Raw genomic sequence first — 18,957 nt, 5'->3', positions numbered from 1 at the left:
TCTCAGTATAAGGTAAACGCAAAGTAAACATGTCTGCATTCACTGGTCGACATCACACAAAGCCCTGCCCATTATCATTATTCTCCCTCCTCCGCCCTGAACGATCCCAGACCTATAGGTTTCTTTTTACTGTTTCCATTGCACTAGATATCCACCATAATAATATTTGAAACCTCCATATACAGAGGCAACATGATGTTGACAAGTGTAAACATACCATGTCCTGATCGACTGATGATCCGACCTGCTTGATCGGAATATGTTGATTTTAATGGCATGCGTAAGGCACACAGATATAGACACAGATATAGAAGACAGATATAGAAGAGTAAATATACCCAGAACATACCCAGAACAAATGAAAGGGAACTAGACAAAGGTGAAAACAAAAAGATAAACAAAACAGAGACTAGAGAGGGTCATAGACTAACAACAAAATTATAGCCATAACAAAAAGGCAAAGATCACGACATTTTGTCTGTTACAATGCACATAATTGTGCTTTTGACCTGGGACGGAGCATACTTAATAAACAAACCATTCAAGATGTTAAAGTTCACCATAAACATCTAGGAACAATTAACAGAATTGTGTTTACCTAACTAGAATGTCTTATGAATTTATATGTGTATATATTAGAGAATGACATTAAAAATTAGATAGCACTGCCAAAAGTATCAACATTTCCCATGTCTGTCATGGTAAATTACTAGGAAAAGTCCAAAATCAGTGTGAAATGTGTTAAATTGTTGTTAAATCATTGTTTAAAACTTGTGTTATAACTTGGTTCTATTTGAAATGTGGTGAATAAGTGCAAGCTATCTTAAAAACATCATAAACACAACCCCATTTGAAAGAAGCAGTTCATGACATTGAAACATTGATAACTGAATAAACTTGTTTAATTTATTTGAAAAACTAGTACATAATAGTATTTAATGAGTACATTCAGAAAATTAGAAAAACACATTTTTCTAATTTTTAATGTTTGAGAGTTCTACAGGCTTAATTTTGATTTCATTCATGACAGTGTTAAATGTGGTCATGTGAGTAAGCTGGCATTGTTGATTGATCAGTGGATCAGTAAATGGTATCTTGGTGAATGAATTACTGGGTCAGATACTCTGTGCTATTAGGTTTGTATGAATGCAGGATCAATAATTATCACTTGCAGCAAGGTCGCATGATAATTAAGTCGTGAAGTCATCTGTTCTTAATTGGCACTGAAAATAAGCACCCTGTGTGCTAGCTCAGGATCATCAAGTAGTAACACTGCAAACGATTTAGATCATTTTTATGCAAACCATGTGGATTGGAACAGCTTCCATCAGGATAGTTCACAGGTCTGAAGGCTGCAGGTAGAAAGCAGTGCCTATAGCAGAGGAATTTGCTGCTCATTGTAATGAACTTGGTGATAGTGGTTTCTCAGATTATAGATCTGAATGCCTTTAGATCAAAGCTGGCTATCTGAATTCTTTCTTTTTTTTTCATGGCATCCAAACCTGGTGTGCATAAACCAAATAAAACTTGTTACCGTCTAATTGCTTACAGATTGTGCTGTACCTAGGATAATCGAAACCCTAAAGCTCTTAGGATATTTAAATACATCCAAAATAAGCATGGGGAAAACATCACCTTTGTCCTGTGTGGGTTTTAGCCACAATTCTGTTATTTGTATCACTAGAGCCAGAATCACATCACCGTGAGACACAGAGAAGAGGTGTGGACAGATTTACAAAGTTCTGTTTAATCTAAGGCAGGCTTTTCACCCAAGTGCTTTCTGCCAAAAATGATCCCGGGACAAAGAAAACAGCAGTGTAGCCACAGTCTTTGTGAGGTGAATTAGTTGCTGATAGTGTTTAGTATAGAAAAGTCAAGTAAACTGGGCCATAGTGCCAGAAATGTTTTCAGTCACGGTCTGTGTGCACAAATGAAGCAAAGTTACCATAAAATGAGAAGCATAGAGGCATGTGTGTGCAATATGGAGTGATGAATGAAGAAGGCATGTGCTAAGGATATTATCAATATCTTACATTTTTAGTTATATACAATAATATCCAACATCCAATATCAATATTACATCATTGTAATATAGCACTGTAATCTGTAACAAAATGAGAATAATTATAGTGTTTTTAAAAAGCCCTTTCCAGGGTATAGCAACAAGCATGAATTAAATTGTTCATTAAATACCCTTGGGCAAGGCTTGCAATAAGAACACACAGCTGACAACAGTTTATATAATGTTCACTGTTAAATCTTTTAGATTTGTGAAAAATAACAAGGAGGGCAATGTTAAAATTTAAACAAAAACGTTTTAACCCTGAAATTACGGTAGATTTTACATCTCTTAGGCATCCTGGTTCAACTCATTTTCAAATGGAAACGTTGTTGTTTTTTTTAGCCGCTTATTGTTCAGGGGTCGCCAATGAGAATCATCTGGTCTGCATATTTTTTTGATTTGGCACAGGTTTTACATCGCATGCCCTTCCTCACGCAACTGTCTCATTTTATCTGGGCTTGGGACTGGCACCAAAGCATGGCTCTTAAAGCACAACAGGGCCACCAGATTTTGCTCTAAATTCTCACCTCTTTAAATAGTGAACCATAGTTATACCTTACACCTAAATACCTTATCCAATAAGTTTTTGCATTGCAACATCACTGAAAGGACACTAAGAAACAATTATTTGCAATTAGGTATGAGATGACTAAAACTAGAACAGAAGTAAAATGAGTAAAGATTATGTAAATCTATATGTCATCAGCAATCACTTTATAGTTTTGAGTATTAGCACAGTGTTTGGTGTAAGAATGAAGCCGGGGCTGGGGAGCACAGCCCTATGCCCATAATTACCAGCATCACAGCACATGAACTATATACTTAAGCAACCGTGGCTTACAGGAATAGCACTACAAGTGCATTTTTATGAGTTAATAAGTGCTTTGGCTAAGACAGACGTCACCAAAAGCTTCCGACCAACACAAGCAGGCCCCATCCCACCACACCCTATGGGCAGGAAAATAATCAGCTTCCAGGAGTGACACGTTTGTGTGTGTGAGAAAATAAAGCAGAGGAAAGCAGAAACTCACTTTTAGATAGAATGTGCTTTGATCTGCACCTGTGCCCTCTCAAAACACTGTTACCAAAAGAGTGTTGATATAACTTCCCCTTCCGTCATCATCATGATGGATGTTGTTCCATAGGAGATGCCTGCCATTGTGAGATGCAATATTCAGCATGGAATCACTGTGCGGTTGGACAGCTTCCATGTGTTCCCACACAAGTCCATCCATTTAGCAGTGTGCCAACTTTGGGAACAGCTTAGCCAGAGCCCATCTGCACAGCTAAAGGAGAAGATAAGCATGTCCAAATGACATGGTCTGAATTTTTCCAGCTTGACACAATCATTTATCAAAACAGTGTGGGCTATCTATCTGTGGGCTGGTGGATGGGTTCTCCGTATGTGTCTAAGTCTTTATTGCTTGGAGGAAATGTTCATCCGAAGGAGGGAGTTATCAACAAGAGGGTTCTGATGAGCTGTAGTTCTCACACAGATGCCTGTTCGGAGACTGTCTTAATAATTTTTTTTTCAAAGTTGCCTCTCTTCAGCTTTCAAGTAAAATTTTTTCAAGTTTTTTTGCGTGTTTCCAGCAGTAGAGAATTCAAAAACAGAACAGTTTGAACAATTTGAAGTGCTAGAAATATCTCTTCTGCTTTCATTTCTTTACCGAAACCTGAGTGCATTAGAGCAAAGCTGGTAAGCTTTCCTGTTGTGTGACTGTTGTGTGACTGTGAGCACATGAACCAAATTCTTTCCTCATGACACAATGACAAATAACCAAGGAGAGCTTCTAATAAAGAGAACAGCATTCATTATAAAGTAACTCTCTATTTCAAATGGGTTTATTATCTAACTAAAACTGAAACAAATGGTTAGTAAGAAATTTGGATATCAAACAAAAAACAAAGTAAGTAATGTGCTTGTTATCACAGACAATAAATGTTGAATAAATTTTGAATTTTGAATGAATTAATTATCACAGGTCATTCAAAGTGTGATGTGTTTTATTTATGAAAAGATGAAGAAGCCTTTATTTTTATCACATATTTTACAGCACAATAAAATATATTTTCCTTTACACATCATATCTTTTGACGGGGGCTGACGGGGTCAGCCATGATACAGTGCCCTGGAGCATCGAGGGTTAAGGGCCTTGCTCAAGGGCCAAACAGTGGCAGCTTTGCAGTGCTGAGGCTTGAACCCCTGCCTTACAATCAACCTCCCAAAAAACTTTAACCGCCAGCGCTACAGAAATAAAGATAAAAAGATAGATAGCTAAAGATATTTAGAGCTAAAATGTTACATTTGTTTCTCCCCATATATTTTCATTTAGTCATACAGCTGACAGATTAAATCTACTTACAAATTGAGAAAGGATCAGAGGTTCAGAGTAGCAGTTTGGTGATGCTGGGATTTAAACTTAAGACCTTTTACTCTGTCTAGCAGCTTTTGCAACTTTTTTCAACTTCTGAAGGACACAAGAACAGGGTTAGTATCCACTTTGTACCAATAATCTTCTTGATCATATTAGTCTTGACATATCTAATAGAACTCTGCCAGATGTCCTGCTTCAAATCAGGCCTTGAGATTGATACATTCATCATAGTATTATTAGTTTGTTGTCTTCTTGTAGGACATATTACATCTAGTTTTTAATACAAAAAAAAGTTTTTTTCATTTAAAAACCATAAGTGATACAATTTTTTCCACCTGAGTGTAACACAACCCTCTGTTCATAGGTCACCTAGAAGGCCTTGGCTGTGGTTTTTCCTCTCAAGCCTATGTAGCAAGAGCATTAGCAGCAACTGGGAACAATAACATACAATCAATCAGTGCTCAGCGATTGTGTGATTGATGCCTAGAGGTATGTGTCTTGTGCGTGTGTCTTGGCAGGTGCCAGGACGAATGTCCGATTGGCAAGTACGGTGTGAACTGCCGCCAGACTTGTCGCTGTGAAAATGGAGCCAAGTGTTACCACATTAGCGGTGCTTGTCTGTGCGAGCCAGGTTACACAGGAGAGATGTGTGAAACCCGCATCTGCCCAAAGGGCATCTACGGTCTCAAGTGTGACAAGAAGTGTCCATGCCATGCCCCAAACACCCAAAGGTAAGACCAAATAATTCTGTATAAGAATGGTGTGAGTCTAGCAAAGTGTTTTTGCATAGTGAAAAAAGTCAGAAAAAGTGTCAGAAAGAGAAAGCTAGCAGCACATGTAGACATGTGGGGGTCAGTTTAGTGTTTTAATATCAGTGAAGACAGGAGAAAGTGTGTCTGTTTATGTGTTTAGAGACCCACACAGTTTCCCATTGTGTTTATGGCCTGTGGATGAGACAGGCTAGCACAGCTGAGTGGCTCCATGTGTTGTGCGTTGTGGGGACAGCTGCCTTACTTTCACTCAATAGAGCGGCTGTTTCAGGTGCCACCAGCTGCCCTAACCAACAGGTACAGGCCATGACCACTGACCACAACAACAACCTCAGACAACAGTGTGGCAAATGTCTAATGAATCCTTCCCACCTATAGGTTTAAATGGTTTTAACCATGAAGTTTACACATGAACTGAATAACCACCAGCAGAAATAGATTTGTTTGAGCTACAATATTAATGTTATACATACTTAATGGAGTAAACTGTAGATCAGTGATTTTCAAAGTTATTGTGTTTATTATTTTTTTAATACAGACTTCACTAAAACTACAAACGTGTAGTGCATAAATAATTTCAACCTGGACAAAGTGTATTAGCACTGGAAATTTCAGGAATAAAAGCTCAGACAAATATTATTGTACATGTTGAAATAACGGTAATGAAATAAATCTGTATCAAATGGCTCTGGCCAAATTATTTTACAGTTAAAAGACTTATTGCATATAAAAAAGTGAACCTCTGATGTAGATGACTGGAGTAGCTGGTGTCTCCTGATGTCACCAAACATAGAAATTGTGTGGTTACTGCCATCACACTACACACTGATGTTATGTTCTTGGGCAAGAAACTTCAGATTGAACAGAGCTTAAATGAAAGCCTTTATTATTATTATTATTATTATTATTATTATTATTATTATTATTATTATTATTAGTAGTAGTAGTAGTAGTAGTAGTAGTAATAGCAGTAGTAGTAGTATTAGTAGTATTATTATAGATGCTACTAAAGTTTTTTTTATGTAAGTTTTAAATGTTCAATAAAGTCTGGATTCACCTATTTGAACATATTTGAAAAAACCCCCAAAAAAACCCAATCATAATCATATAAATCATATTGCACCTCTCTCCAGCTGCCACCCTCTATCAGGTGAGTGCTTGTGCCAGCCTGGTTGGTCAGGTATCTACTGTAATGAGACGTGTGCACCAGGCTTCTATGGTGAGGAGTGTCAGCAAGTGTGTCAGTGCCAGAATGGTGCAGACTGCCACAGTGTGACAGGAGAGTGTTTCTGTGCTCCAGGCTTTCAGGTGAACACTTCTTTATCTCTGAACTGTTTCTATATGGTGTTTGATATTTGTGCAGTAATTCTCTTTAGCTTTATTCTCTTTATTTTCCACCCACTGATTTTTGAATTCTTGAATCATTATGAATTGTTGTGTTGCTATGCGCTTAAAATGTTTTTTTCAGGGTGCACATTGCTCTATACGCTGTCCAGAAGGGATGTATGGGGTAAATTGCTCCTCTTCTTGCACCTGTAAGAATGGAGCCAAGTGTTCACCTGTGGATGGATCCTGCACATGCAAAGCTGGTAATTTATCCTGATTTTAAAAATCTCTGAATAATTCTATATGTTGAAGCACTATTAAACAATGGTTCGATGGCATAGTGGCACAGAGTGGCACAGCAGAAGTGAAATTTTATTATCAGGAGGTTGTGAATTTGATTCCTGCCAATGCCTCTGCAGTCCATCGCTGGGAGTCATGACAGCAAAATTGGCCATGTTTCCTGAATCAGAGAAATGCAATTATTCAGAGTCACACTAGTTCATTGTGGGCTTCTGTGAGTTCCTATATTTGGAAGAGGGTAGATAGTAATACTAGAAAAATAATACTTCTCATTTAAAAAAAAAGTTTTATTTTTGTCTTCACAAATTATTTTTCCAATAGTCCTCTGGCTTGTCCACATGATCTTTAGCAAACTTCATGGGCAGCAATGTTCTTTTTGTAGAGTAGTTGCTTTCTTCTTGAAGTTGCTTTCTCCATTGCATAAACATAATGGTGGTTCATCGTGTTAGTCGCTGGATATTTCTCTGTCCAAAGCCCTCATTACTCTGACCATGGTCTCCTTTAACCAAAGTTGTGGTTTTGCCACATTCTTTCCATTTTTTGATGAACTTAATAATGCCCTGTGGGATGGTCCGTGTTTGAGATTTGTTTTTTTAACCGAACCCTGACTGAAAATAGTTTTGTATAAAATAAATAAATCGGCAGATTTATACTTTTTTTATGTAGGATGATATTATTAAAAAATAAATTAGTTTGCAGATGTTTGTTGGGCTGTAAATTTCTGCGTTGACCAAATGGCCCATTAGTGAAATAGGAAGTGTTTATCGTAAGCATAGGCAGTTAATTTGCTTCTACACACATCCACATTTTTGAGTGGAGAAAAGCTTTTCTCTTCTCTCTAACCCAGGGTGGTATGGAGTGCACTGCTCTATAAACTGCCCCAGTGGCACGTGGGGACTTGGTTGTAACCTCACCTGCATGTGTGGGAATGGCGGAGCTTGTAATGCTCTAGATGGCCAGTGTACCTGCGCTCCAGGCTGGAGAGGTGAACGATGTGACATGCACTGTCAGGTGAGCTTTCGAAGAAATTCACATACTTCTGTACTTTTGTAATCACAATGAGTTTATTGTTTTATTTCGTTTTTTGGAAATCATTTAATGGAGCCTTGCGTAGTTTTGAATGTCAACTAAATACCTTTCAATTACGTAGCACAGTGGTACATACAGCATGTTGAAAATGTCACATGCTCAGAATGAAGCCGCCTAGCTTTGAACGAAAGCCTTTCTTAATCTCAAAGCAAGCTCACTTTATCTTAAAAGTCTACTAGGAATTTGTGTGGATCAAAGTGAGTGAATGGTGTTCTTTTAAAATCCTGGCATTACAAAGTTAAAACTAATGCTGTTGTAAAATGTGTTTAGTTTGTTAAAAGGAAAAGTAGTACACAGTTAAGAGTGGATTAATCAAATATAAAAAATAAGTGCAACTTATTGTATAATTGTATAAATAAGTATTACATTTTTACTCAATAGTATCAGAACCTTCAGTTGTAAGCAGTGTTTGATGATATAATCTCTTTAGGATGGGACGTATGGCATGGATTGTCGAGAGCGTTGTGACTGCAGTCATGCCGATGGCTGTCACCCTGCAACCGGACACTGCCGCTGCCTCGCAGGCTGGACAGGTGAGCTGTTTTCTTGTCTCAGGGTAAATAAGCAGACTGGTATGGTCTAAAAATCACATGACCTTAATATGCTACTTATAGTGTTTATAATAGCTTGTGATGTTTAATTAGTCAATTATTTCAGTGGGAAACAGAATCCACCTCTTTCTTTTCTCTCTTGTCTTTAGCTGTTTTCTTCCTTCCTCCTCTTTTCTCCTCCTGTTGTAAGTCAGGCCTTATTTCTTTCCGATTTGGACATGTGTTGCCCTCGTGTGCTCCAATGCTCTTGTTCACGTTGCTGTGTTTCTCATTTCTTTATTTTGTTGCCACCTTGTCCACAACACATCGGCTCATCGTGTGTGGCATGGTGGTGTGAGCCATCAGTCAGAGTCTGACCATAACTAGTCCACAATAATTTGATCCCAGAGGACTTTTCTAATCATTCTGAGTTTTTCCTGTATTTTGCCAGTCATTTTTTCAGACTGTAACAGCTATTTTTCACATTTAATTGACACATTATTAAGAAACAGCCAGTTTTCATTGGCTGTGTTTATGTTAAGTTTGCATCGATCCTCTAGTTCTTTCTTTGATAAAAAAAACATATATTATGAAAATTGGGCTTGTTTACTTTTGCTGTGTTTTGTCTTTCTTTTATTATATATATTTATACATTATATTTATTCTTTATTAAATATTTATATTGTTACTATACTTCTAAGATCTCATCTCATCTCTGTTCTTATGTTCTTTATTTTTTCGTCTCATATACTTTCGTCTCATATACTTTCGTCTCATCTCACCTCCTTTAGTCTCTTCTCATCTCTTCTCATTTCCTGTTCTTTCCTGCTATCATCCCTTTGTTTCTCCTCAACTGTTCTTGCCTCACCTCTCTCACTGTCTCTTCTAAGATACAAGCCGCATACTGATGATATTGTGTGTTGTCCTGGCCCTTTAAATACATGGGCATTTCTTCAGTGCTACTTCTCCAGAGTTTGTCGCCAGCTTTTCCCCATCACCTAGCAACGCTCTCGGGTCCTCAAAGGAGGCCTTTGTCCTGTGTCTTGGCCCAGCGCTCATTTACAATGCTGTTTATCAATACCCAGTCTGAGGGGGGAAAGCCTGGAACACTCACAAACAGACAGAGGATATGATCATTTATTTTATTCCTTACATCCTGATGTGCTACATTTTTCATTGCTGCCAATTCTCAGAATTCATGAGCTTAGAGAGTTGAATAAGATAAACAGATGTGATCACTTCCTTGCACTTCTACGGGCTCCAATAAAGTACATTTGAGGGATACTCAGCATCAAGCAAATGATTTATTACCAACTTTATTAAACTACACAGTGGTCTTCATCTTGCAGAAGATCTCAAGGAGGACTCTGACACTGAGGTGTTTAAGTAAGCAATAAAACACAGCACATGCTGTTATAGAAAAATTATAATGTTGTTCATGATGTTACTTTCCAATAACATCAAATCAAGTTTTTAAAAGGTTTTTAAAAGTTTTTATTCTCTTCTAACACAGCAAGTTATAAATAGTATTTTTGTGGAATGTTATATTAATCTTTATCACTTTATAGTTACATTATAGTTAAGTTATTTTCTGTTATCACTTACACTATAAGTGTAAACAGTCATAAAATCACCACCTGGTCTTTTTTCTCTCCTGTTTACTGTTAATAAAAGCTAGCTAGTTAGCAAGAAAGCTTAAAAATCCTAAACGTACTATAAACGTCCTATACGCGATAAACGTCTTCTCAAAGAAAATGTCACCATATCATTCCTTGCGTAAGTTTGTACAAGAGAAATGCTAACACATTAATAATATTTCCAGATGCTGGAGATAGTATATGAAGCATGAAGTTATGAGTTATGTGGTAATCAATATCAAACATTATTGAGAATTCAACATTAATGATGTGGAAAAGGTGTTTATAAAACCCAGCTGTGCTGATATATGCTCTACAGCACAAATACATGGTCTACATTCAATAATTGTACAAATAATCTACAAAGGTGCACCTTTTCCAGTATGTGTACCAGATACAGTCATCTGGACACTGAGCGTGTATTTGGTTATACTTGGATAGATACTAGAATATCAATTATGGATATCTCCTGCTTGGGAGATTGCATTGAGTTTGTCCACTTGAATCCACCATGTAAAGTACATTTACTATGTTTAGTTGTCACGGGCGCGTGGGTAAAAACGGACCCAAACGCAGGACAGCTTTAACAAAAACAGGGATTTAATAAATAATAGACACAAAACAGGACAACGACAACAGAAGACAAGGACAACAGAGGATTCTGCACTGCACAAGGCAACACGGCTCAACTAAATAATACAAATAATCATGACACATGAGGGACAGGTGAGCAGAGGTGGGGCGGAAAAGACAAGGGCGGGGCAGACACGTGAACAAGGAACATAAACAAAAGGCACATGGCCAAAGTCCAGGCAGAGGTCTGACATTAGTATTTAGTATTTAATGTGAAATATGTCTGCATTTATATACTCTATGTCTCTATGTAAAGTGTATCTGATAGAATAAATACGTATATATTGTAATAGCAAATATTTTTGTTTTGTATATAATTAGTTTGTGTCTAATTTGTCTGTGTGTTGGGGTATGTTTCTGTTCTTCACAGGGATACACTGTGACAGTGTGTGTGCTGAGGGTCGCTGGGGTCCAAACTGTTCTCTGCAGTGTAACTGTAAGAATGGTGCATCTTGCTCACCCGATGAAGGCACGTGTGAATGTGCTCCTGGCTTCAGAGGCACCACCTGCCAACGCAGTGGGTATTCTGTGTGTGTGTATGTGTGTGTGTGTGTGTGTGTGGTGTGTGTGTTTACACCTGTTTTCAGTAGTTTCTTTGTTATTTCCTGCTAAATATCATTTAGATTTAAGCTTAATGTTTAACTTTGCATGTAGATTTATTTACATATTGCACTGAAGCTCTCTTCTCTTTAGTTCGTTTGTCTTGTTTCTTGCCACTATATATGAAGCTTTAGTCTATTTATGACCCTGCTAAAACCTCCTATTAATTTTGTTAGCTTTTCTAACTTTCCTGCCATTATTATCCATACAATTAGCCTAATTATAATTTGTATACACTTACTGTCCTTACCTGCACAAGGGGTTTTCACCCACAGAGCCGTAACTCTTTAACTGTATAAATTCTAGAGACTGTTGTATGTGAAATTCCCAGGAGATTATCAGTTTCTAAAATACTTTAACCAAGCATCTGGCACCAACAATTATAACATGGTTAAAATCAATGAGAAATCAGTCTAATGTTTGGTGTAAACATTAACTAAAGCTCTTGACCAGTATATGCATGATTGCATGCCATTGTATGAATGTGCAGGTGTACAGGTGTCCCTAAAAACGTTGGCAGCGAGTGTAAATTTACATTCTACCTTGTGTTTGCTTTCTGTGTTAACTTTCAACACAGCAAATGCACTTAACTCATTTAACTTCTTTACATCATTTAACCGAATAACTGAATTCAGTGTGGACATTTGTTTTGATTTCTCCTGATGTTATCCCGATATTCCTACAGTCTGTTCTCCAGGTTACTTTGGGCACCGCTGCAGTCAGACGTGTCCTCAGTGCGTTCATAGTAACGGCCCGTGTCATCATGTGACAGGCCAGTGTGACTGTCTCCCTGGATTTAAAGGAGCTCTTTGCAATGAAGGTGAGAAGGACATCTTCAAAGCATGTTACTTACTGTCCGTATTTGTATATTTGAGTTAGTTTTGTTTTACAGTAAATGGCATCTCAGATGAAAAAAAGGTCTGATGATTGCATTGCATTTAAAATAGTTAAAATAGCTGTTTATTCCTGAACATTGCACCCAGAAACTCAAACCGGTTTGTATCTGCTTTAAAAGCACTTTTACAATGTGTATTAAATTCAAGTTGTGATGTTTTTCCAAATACAAACCATGATGATTTAATACAATTAAAACCATCATTAACATGTTATCACATTGTATGACCATTAGAAATATTAGAAACAGAATACTTAACTAACAACTTAAAATAATGTGTAACCAGAGCTGTTGTGTGTACCTTTGTACAGTGTGCCCCAGTGGCAAATTTGGGAAGAATTGTGCCTGGACATGCACTTGCACCAACAATGGTACATGCAACCCCATCGACGGCTCGTGCCAGTGTTACCCAGGATGGATTGGCAGTGACTGCTCACAACGTGAGTACTACCTAAAAACATAGACTTTCTCTTGAAAAGGGAAATCCTAATTCCCAAAAATATGGAGAGAGACTGTTATAGAGGCCCTAACATGACTTGTAATTGTGAGGGTTTACATTCTGCATCCATTATGTCCTCATGAACAGAGCAGGATGTGGTTTTTTACCAATCCCTAAAAATGCCAAAACCCTACTTTCCTTGTTTTCTTAGGTAGGTCCTAGATCAAAGAAGTAGTTAGTTGATGTATATCTTACTGACACAGATTAAATTAAATAACAGTTCAAAAATCAACATCACTTTACTGTTAGAGGCTTGACCCTGACACATAGAGATGCTTTTAATTGACCTAATAATTTATCATAAGGTGAGCAAGACATAATTCAACTTTGCTAGTATATTAACTGACAATCATTTTCACTGCGTGTGTTTGGTGCCCCCTGCCGATTGTACTGAAAATCCTAAGTGTTATTACATTTAAAAAACATCATGCTATAGTGGTGCTGACTGAGGCTCAGTGATGCATTTTCCATAACCTTAAAACAAATTATTAACATTCTAGATACTTTCTGTTATTTAACTCTTTTTACCAGAGGCCAAAAAATGGAATTGTGGCCTGTTTTTCTGTGCCTGTGTTCAGCATTGAATGTCTTTGTCATCTCACACTTCACAGTGGTGTTTAAAGGCTCATATGAAAGTAGACACTCAGGGCTTTGAACACTTGTAGTTTTAATACGTATCTCTGTTTTTATCTAACCTATATATTCATAGAAATTACCCTCAACATTCACATACAGTAAATGTTATTTCTTTAGAGTAAATGGTGATATCAGACCCAAACCCAGTGGTGATATCAAACTTGGGGCATGTCTGAGATAAGCCAGTTTTTTTTTTTTACAAGCGTGCTGGTAAAAAGCTTAGTGTGAACTTATTATATGTTTATACACTGTTATTGATGTGAGTGTATATGGTGTGTTTGGTGTTGTAGCTTGTCCTCCTGGTTACTGGGGACCAAACTGCATCCACACATGTAATTGTCATAATGGAGCATATTGCAGTGCATATGATGGAGAATGCAAGTGTACACCAGGATGGACTGGTCTTTACTGCACACAGCGTGAGTCTCTCTCTCTCTCTCTCTCTCTCTCTCTCTCTAAGCGCAGCATAGCATATGTTAGCAGCATGTAATAACTGCCTCATAGTCAATCTAACAATGCTATAAACAACATCATACTATCTATAATGCATCTATAATACTTGTGCACTGGAACTAACGCATTCATCAACATTTATTCCTGCTGCCCCTAATCATGGGTTTCCTACAACTCTGTTTGAATTAATTATAGAGCTAGCAAGCATTTTCTTGAAGAGACTGTGCCCATTTACTTATATTTCCTTTTTTTTTAGCATTCTATACAATGTAATATGAACCTCAGAACAGGTCAGGAGATAGCGGTAACAAGCAGAAACAACCTCTGAAGAAAGCGACCTGGCATTGCTCTAGCTGTTTAAGAATATATATAATGACAGATAATAACAAATATTTACTTCCTCAAAATATACCTAGCGATCCTTAGCTTGGTTTACGGTTTGTACAGAGTTATGTATGTTTCCTGAATGTCTGTGTGTATTTCTTCTGGATTTTCCAGTTTCCTTCCAATAATATGCAGACATGTGGATTAGATGGGTCAAAATTGCCCTTAGTTGTTAATGAGTATGTGAATGTGTGTGCTTGATGCCATGTGATGGACTTTTGTCCATTCCACAATGTATTCCAGCCTCACTTTTATCACATTAGCTTGATGTCTGATTAAAGGTTAAGTTTAATCCTGTAATCGACACCTTATACTGTATCAAAACTTACTGTTTAGGACAGATTTTTTTATAAACTAGCAGAGGATATGATTTTGATAGGACAAAGATTCCACTGGTAACATAGACCTAATGACTTTCTAATCATTGCTCATACATAAGTAAAAAAGTTTGAAGATTGATGATTTAAATATCATTTTAACCTTGTCGTCCTTCACGTGCTCTTTCACTCTCCCCTGAAGCAGATTAAACCATATCTGACCTAAAAGAGCTTTGAGCAATCCTCTAGCGCACAACAGTGTAAATGTAGATTTTCATCTGTACAGTAATTCTGATCCTGAACAAAGTGCACAATGGGCCCAAACCTGTCTTAAGGGAAAACTTTGATTAAAGTGTCATTTGTTACAGTAATCCTATCTGATGGTATGAATTTCACGCTAACTCTACTAACAAAACTTTATAATTATCTAAATAACTTCACTACTACAATGTTGTAAGATATAAATGTCATTCCCATCACCTTAGAAATGCTTTAATTGCTTTAAAATACCGGTTGGAAAAAACATTAAATATTGCATTATGTCATACTGAAACCTTGGACATTTATTTACCTTTCTATTCAGCATTTGTATATTTTTATCAGAACTGTCATATAATCCACACATACTGTAATAGCCACAGTTACTTCTGTAATAACCACAGTTACTTCTAAGCAGCTACACTACAATTACACTACATTGCTCACTTCTTCTGTTATTATGGTTGTTGTCTGTTATATAGCCAATGATAGCAGTCATGTATGCAATGCCAGCAGTTAGTTTCTAACTGTATTCAGTTTCAGTCTCAGTGCATATGACTGAAGTGGATGTGTGCGCGTTGCAGGCTGTCCGTTAGGTTTCTATGGTAAAGACTGTTCCCAAAGCTGTCAGTGTCAGAACGGTGCAGACTGTGACCACATCTCTGGGCAGTGTACCTGCCGCAGAGGCTTCATGGGACGACACTGTGAACAAAGTGAGTGAGCAGGGCCTGGAATTACACGTCAGTAGAGTGACTAGAGCCAATCACGCATGGTCTAAAATTGGGGTGTCCAAACTACTACCTGCAGGTATCAGGGAGGAGGTTTATAAAATGAGGTCCTTAGTTTGTACACTGGATGTCACTCTTACATAAAATCAAATCTAATAATTGACCAGCTCCCATTTTCTACTCTACACTCTAATGATGATACTCTTGTACGCAAACCTTACCAAACCTTCAATACCCATCCAAAAAATACAAACCAAACGAAACCTAAACAAATAAAAAAAAAAATTTCATCTTTAGTGTGTACATGTGCTATTACTATGTACAAAACTAGAGAACAGGAGCAGAAAATCTATTCATCTGAAAACTCACTTACTTTATAATGGAAGATAAGGGCAGTTGTTCAATTCCATCAAACGGATATTCAGAATTCAAATCTTATAATTGCTGACCGTTTTAATTCACATTTCTGTCCAACACACACTCATACACAATCACACACGCATACAGACACACACATAATAATAAAACGAGTTCTTCTTCACTATAAAAATGAGTCCTGTGGGTCTCTGAAATGATATTATGCTAATTTAGTGATTTAAATAGAAAAGATTTAAAGATTACAAATAACTTTAACTTAATTTTTTTTTACAAAATTGTCACATCTTTTTTTAATGACTGCACCAACAACTGCCCTTAGCCTTTCATTATACATGTATTTTTAAACTGTTTTTTTTGTCATGTCTATTACAGATGTGGTATATTGAACAGAGATCAAATTGTAATGTAGTTTATTGGTTGCTAACAAGATTGCCTATAACTTATTTTTATGTGTAGTATTACAGATATTACAGTTTCTGCCCTGTGCTATATTTATTTCTCCATCAGGCCCTTTATAAAAATCGTTTGGACGCCCCTGGTTTTAATCATTTTGATTGCTTTTTAAACCTAAGTATCGGAGATATACTGTGATGTGAGGAGATGATGATGGTGTAACATTCTGTGTCTGTTTCTGCTGTCAGGATGTCCACCTGGTACGTACGGTTTTGGCTGCCGACAGGTCTGCGAATGCCTAAATAATTCCACCTGTGATCACATGACTGGGACGTGTTACTGCAACCCAGGCTGGAAGGGATCCCGATGTGACCAAAGTAAGCATTTTAAACATTGCTAAATTGTACCACAGTTGCAAATTAGGAGAAAAAACATTTTGGATTTTTGAATTAGTAGTTGGTCCTGTTTTGGCTGTTCAGGTGCCTCAACAACAAGGACACAGCACAGTGATCTGTCACTTCTGTTTATTTGATTTAAGATGCTGCTATGTGTAATGTAGTGCGAGGTATGATTAATGTATGAGCTTTATTGCGGAAAATACAAAAACATAATAGGAAAATAAAGGCAGGCAAAGTTACTACGAGAAAATCCATAATCAGAATGAGCGTCAAAACACTACAAATGGAAGTAGAACTAGAAAAGCATGGCTTAGCATAGCAAGAATGCACGTAAACAAATTAATCAAAGACTAACAAAGAACAGGTGAACAGCACTGAGCAACAAGCCAGTGGCAGTTCCAGGATAAGGGCACAAACTAGACACAAAACAGGAATTAAAATAAACATTAACAAACGTATTTATTGACTAGTGGCATCCATCAGACTACCGTACAAAAAAACAAAATGTATACAAGCTTGCTACACACAATGTGTGTGATGCAGAGGTGGATCATTGATCGACATGTGGAAGGTAGAGGCAGAACAGGAGCCGTGGAAAAGCCAAGCAAATGATAAGTCAAAGTACTTGAGTACTGTAAGATGCTGAACATTCCCAGATAAATTTGAGCTGAGTCACTGTGCTAAAGTATTTTAAACATCAGTATCTCCTATTTTCTGTACCCTTTTAATGTGTTAAAAATTAAAATGTTTGCTCTGATGCTTTGTTCTGTTTTAGTTGGTGTAATCATCGTAGGCAACACTAACAGTCTGACGAGTGCAGCAGTTCCAGTTGATTCCTATCAGATTGGTGCCATTGCTGGAATTATTGTCCTGGTGCTGATGGTGCTCTTTCTCCTCCTCCTCTTTATCATCTACCGAAAAAAGCAGAAGGGAAAAGAGCCTGCGATGCCGTCTGTCACTTATACCCCTGCCATGCGGGTTAACACAGACTACACCATTGCAGGTCGATACTGAGGCTGGATGGCACAGCATTTTTGTGTCTAGTGACTGAAGTAAATTGCAACTGATAGGCTATACAGTGGTAGCTATTATAATGTAATAATGTATGTGCAGCTTGTCCCTTGTCAGCATGCGGTGGGATTTTCACCAGTAAATACCAAATGACAAAACATTTATTTTAAAGAGCTTTTTTTTTTTTTTTTTTTAAAGAGTATTATACCTACCTATCCATTGGTATCCTACAGGCTAGTGATTAACTGATCATGAAAAATTCAACATTTTTCAATTAGCCTGCGAGCAGCATTTCTTTGCATGGACAGAAATTAGTTTCTCCAGTAAGTCTTTAAATTCAAAAGCATGTAGGGAATATTAATTCATAACAGAAATGAATGAAGTTGCATTTTTTCCTAGCAAGTTTTTTTTCTCATTTTTTTGTTTTGTACAATAAGCATCTTCTGAGACAGCAAACTCATTTTCTTTTGTTTGTTTGACTTAGGATTTATTAGACATAATGAATGTTTAAAATCTTTTTTTAGATGCAATACCACAGACCAATGAGGTTCATCCCAACAGTAACTACTTCTCCAACCCCAGCTATCACACACTGGCCCAGTGCACCAGCCCACCTCATGTCAACAACCTTCCTTATGGAAAAGTGAGTTTTCCTGCTCTGAGAAAGGAACACAAAAATCTTCTCAGTCAAAATGTGACTAGCTAATAGACTAAATGCTAATGTCAAAATTACATAGAAAGTAATTTGGTAACGTACAAGTAACGTACAAACGCTCATTGTTCGATTGGATACCATTTATGTGTTTAATAAAGGAGAGACACTTTTTAATTATTTTTTCCCCCAATATGTCAGGCGAAGAACAACCAGTTATTTGTGAACCTGAAGAATGTGGAGCAGAGAAAAAGGCCTTCTCTGATGGAGCACACTGGAACATTGCCTGCTGACTGGAAACAGGGCAGCTGTTTCAATGAGCTCGGTGAGCCAAAAGATTTTGAAAGGGAATACATTTCTGAATGCTTTTCTGATACTTTCTTTCAGATAATGACTATGACTGTAACCCTCGAGAGCTGTAGGCAGCTGTATGCAACTGCTGAGTCACTTTTTCAAGGATTTACCAAGAGTCACAGCCAGAAAGGAACCGTCTTACACACAGGCAGACAGGACACAAGACAGTCGTGTACTTATCTGTAGAAAAAAGCAGAATGAAAGCAGAAAATTTAAATCACTAGCACTAGGGATACACCTTCGTATAATAATTCATGGTACAAGTAAAGACATAAA

The 18,957-nt window shown here is 37.3% G+C and overlaps 1 protein-coding gene across 2 annotated transcripts in view; it reads left to right on the top strand.

The window, feature by feature from the left end:
• Positions 1–18,957, top strand: part of megf10 (multiple EGF-like-domains 10) — a 51,849-nt gene that overhangs the window by 28,620 nt on the left and 4,272 nt on the right. Inside the window, exons 9-22 of one of the 2 annotated variants that reach the window (XM_060895669.1) lie at positions 4,959–5,171; positions 6,344–6,518; positions 6,679–6,799; positions 7,684–7,847; positions 8,356–8,458; positions 11,096–11,242; positions 12,011–12,145; positions 12,532–12,660; positions 13,646–13,774; positions 15,352–15,480; positions 16,515–16,643; positions 17,440–17,667; positions 18,200–18,318; positions 18,529–18,652. In XM_060895669.1, coding sequence (XP_060751652.1) covers positions 4,959–5,171; positions 6,344–6,518; positions 6,679–6,799; positions 7,684–7,847; positions 8,356–8,458; positions 11,096–11,242; positions 12,011–12,145; positions 12,532–12,660; positions 13,646–13,774; positions 15,352–15,480; positions 16,515–16,643; positions 17,440–17,667; positions 18,200–18,318; positions 18,529–18,652 — 2,045 coding nt within the window. The remainder of the gene's footprint in view (positions 1–4,958; positions 5,172–6,343; positions 6,519–6,678; positions 6,800–7,683; positions 7,848–8,355; positions 8,459–11,095; positions 11,243–12,010; positions 12,146–12,531; positions 12,661–13,645; positions 13,775–15,351; positions 15,481–16,514; positions 16,644–17,439; positions 17,668–18,199; positions 18,319–18,528; positions 18,653–18,957) is intronic. The other variant, XM_060895670.1, reaches the window with a different exon arrangement.

The sequence above is a fragment of the Tachysurus vachellii genome, chromosome 20 (genome assembly GCF_030014155.1).
Source record: "Tachysurus vachellii isolate PV-2020 chromosome 20, HZAU_Pvac_v1, whole genome shotgun sequence".
NCBI lineage: Eukaryota > Metazoa > Chordata > Actinopteri > Siluriformes > Bagridae > Tachysurus > Tachysurus vachellii.
The sequence above is the reverse complement of the archived record's forward strand: the minus strand, read 5'-3'. Positions and strand labels throughout refer to the sequence as shown.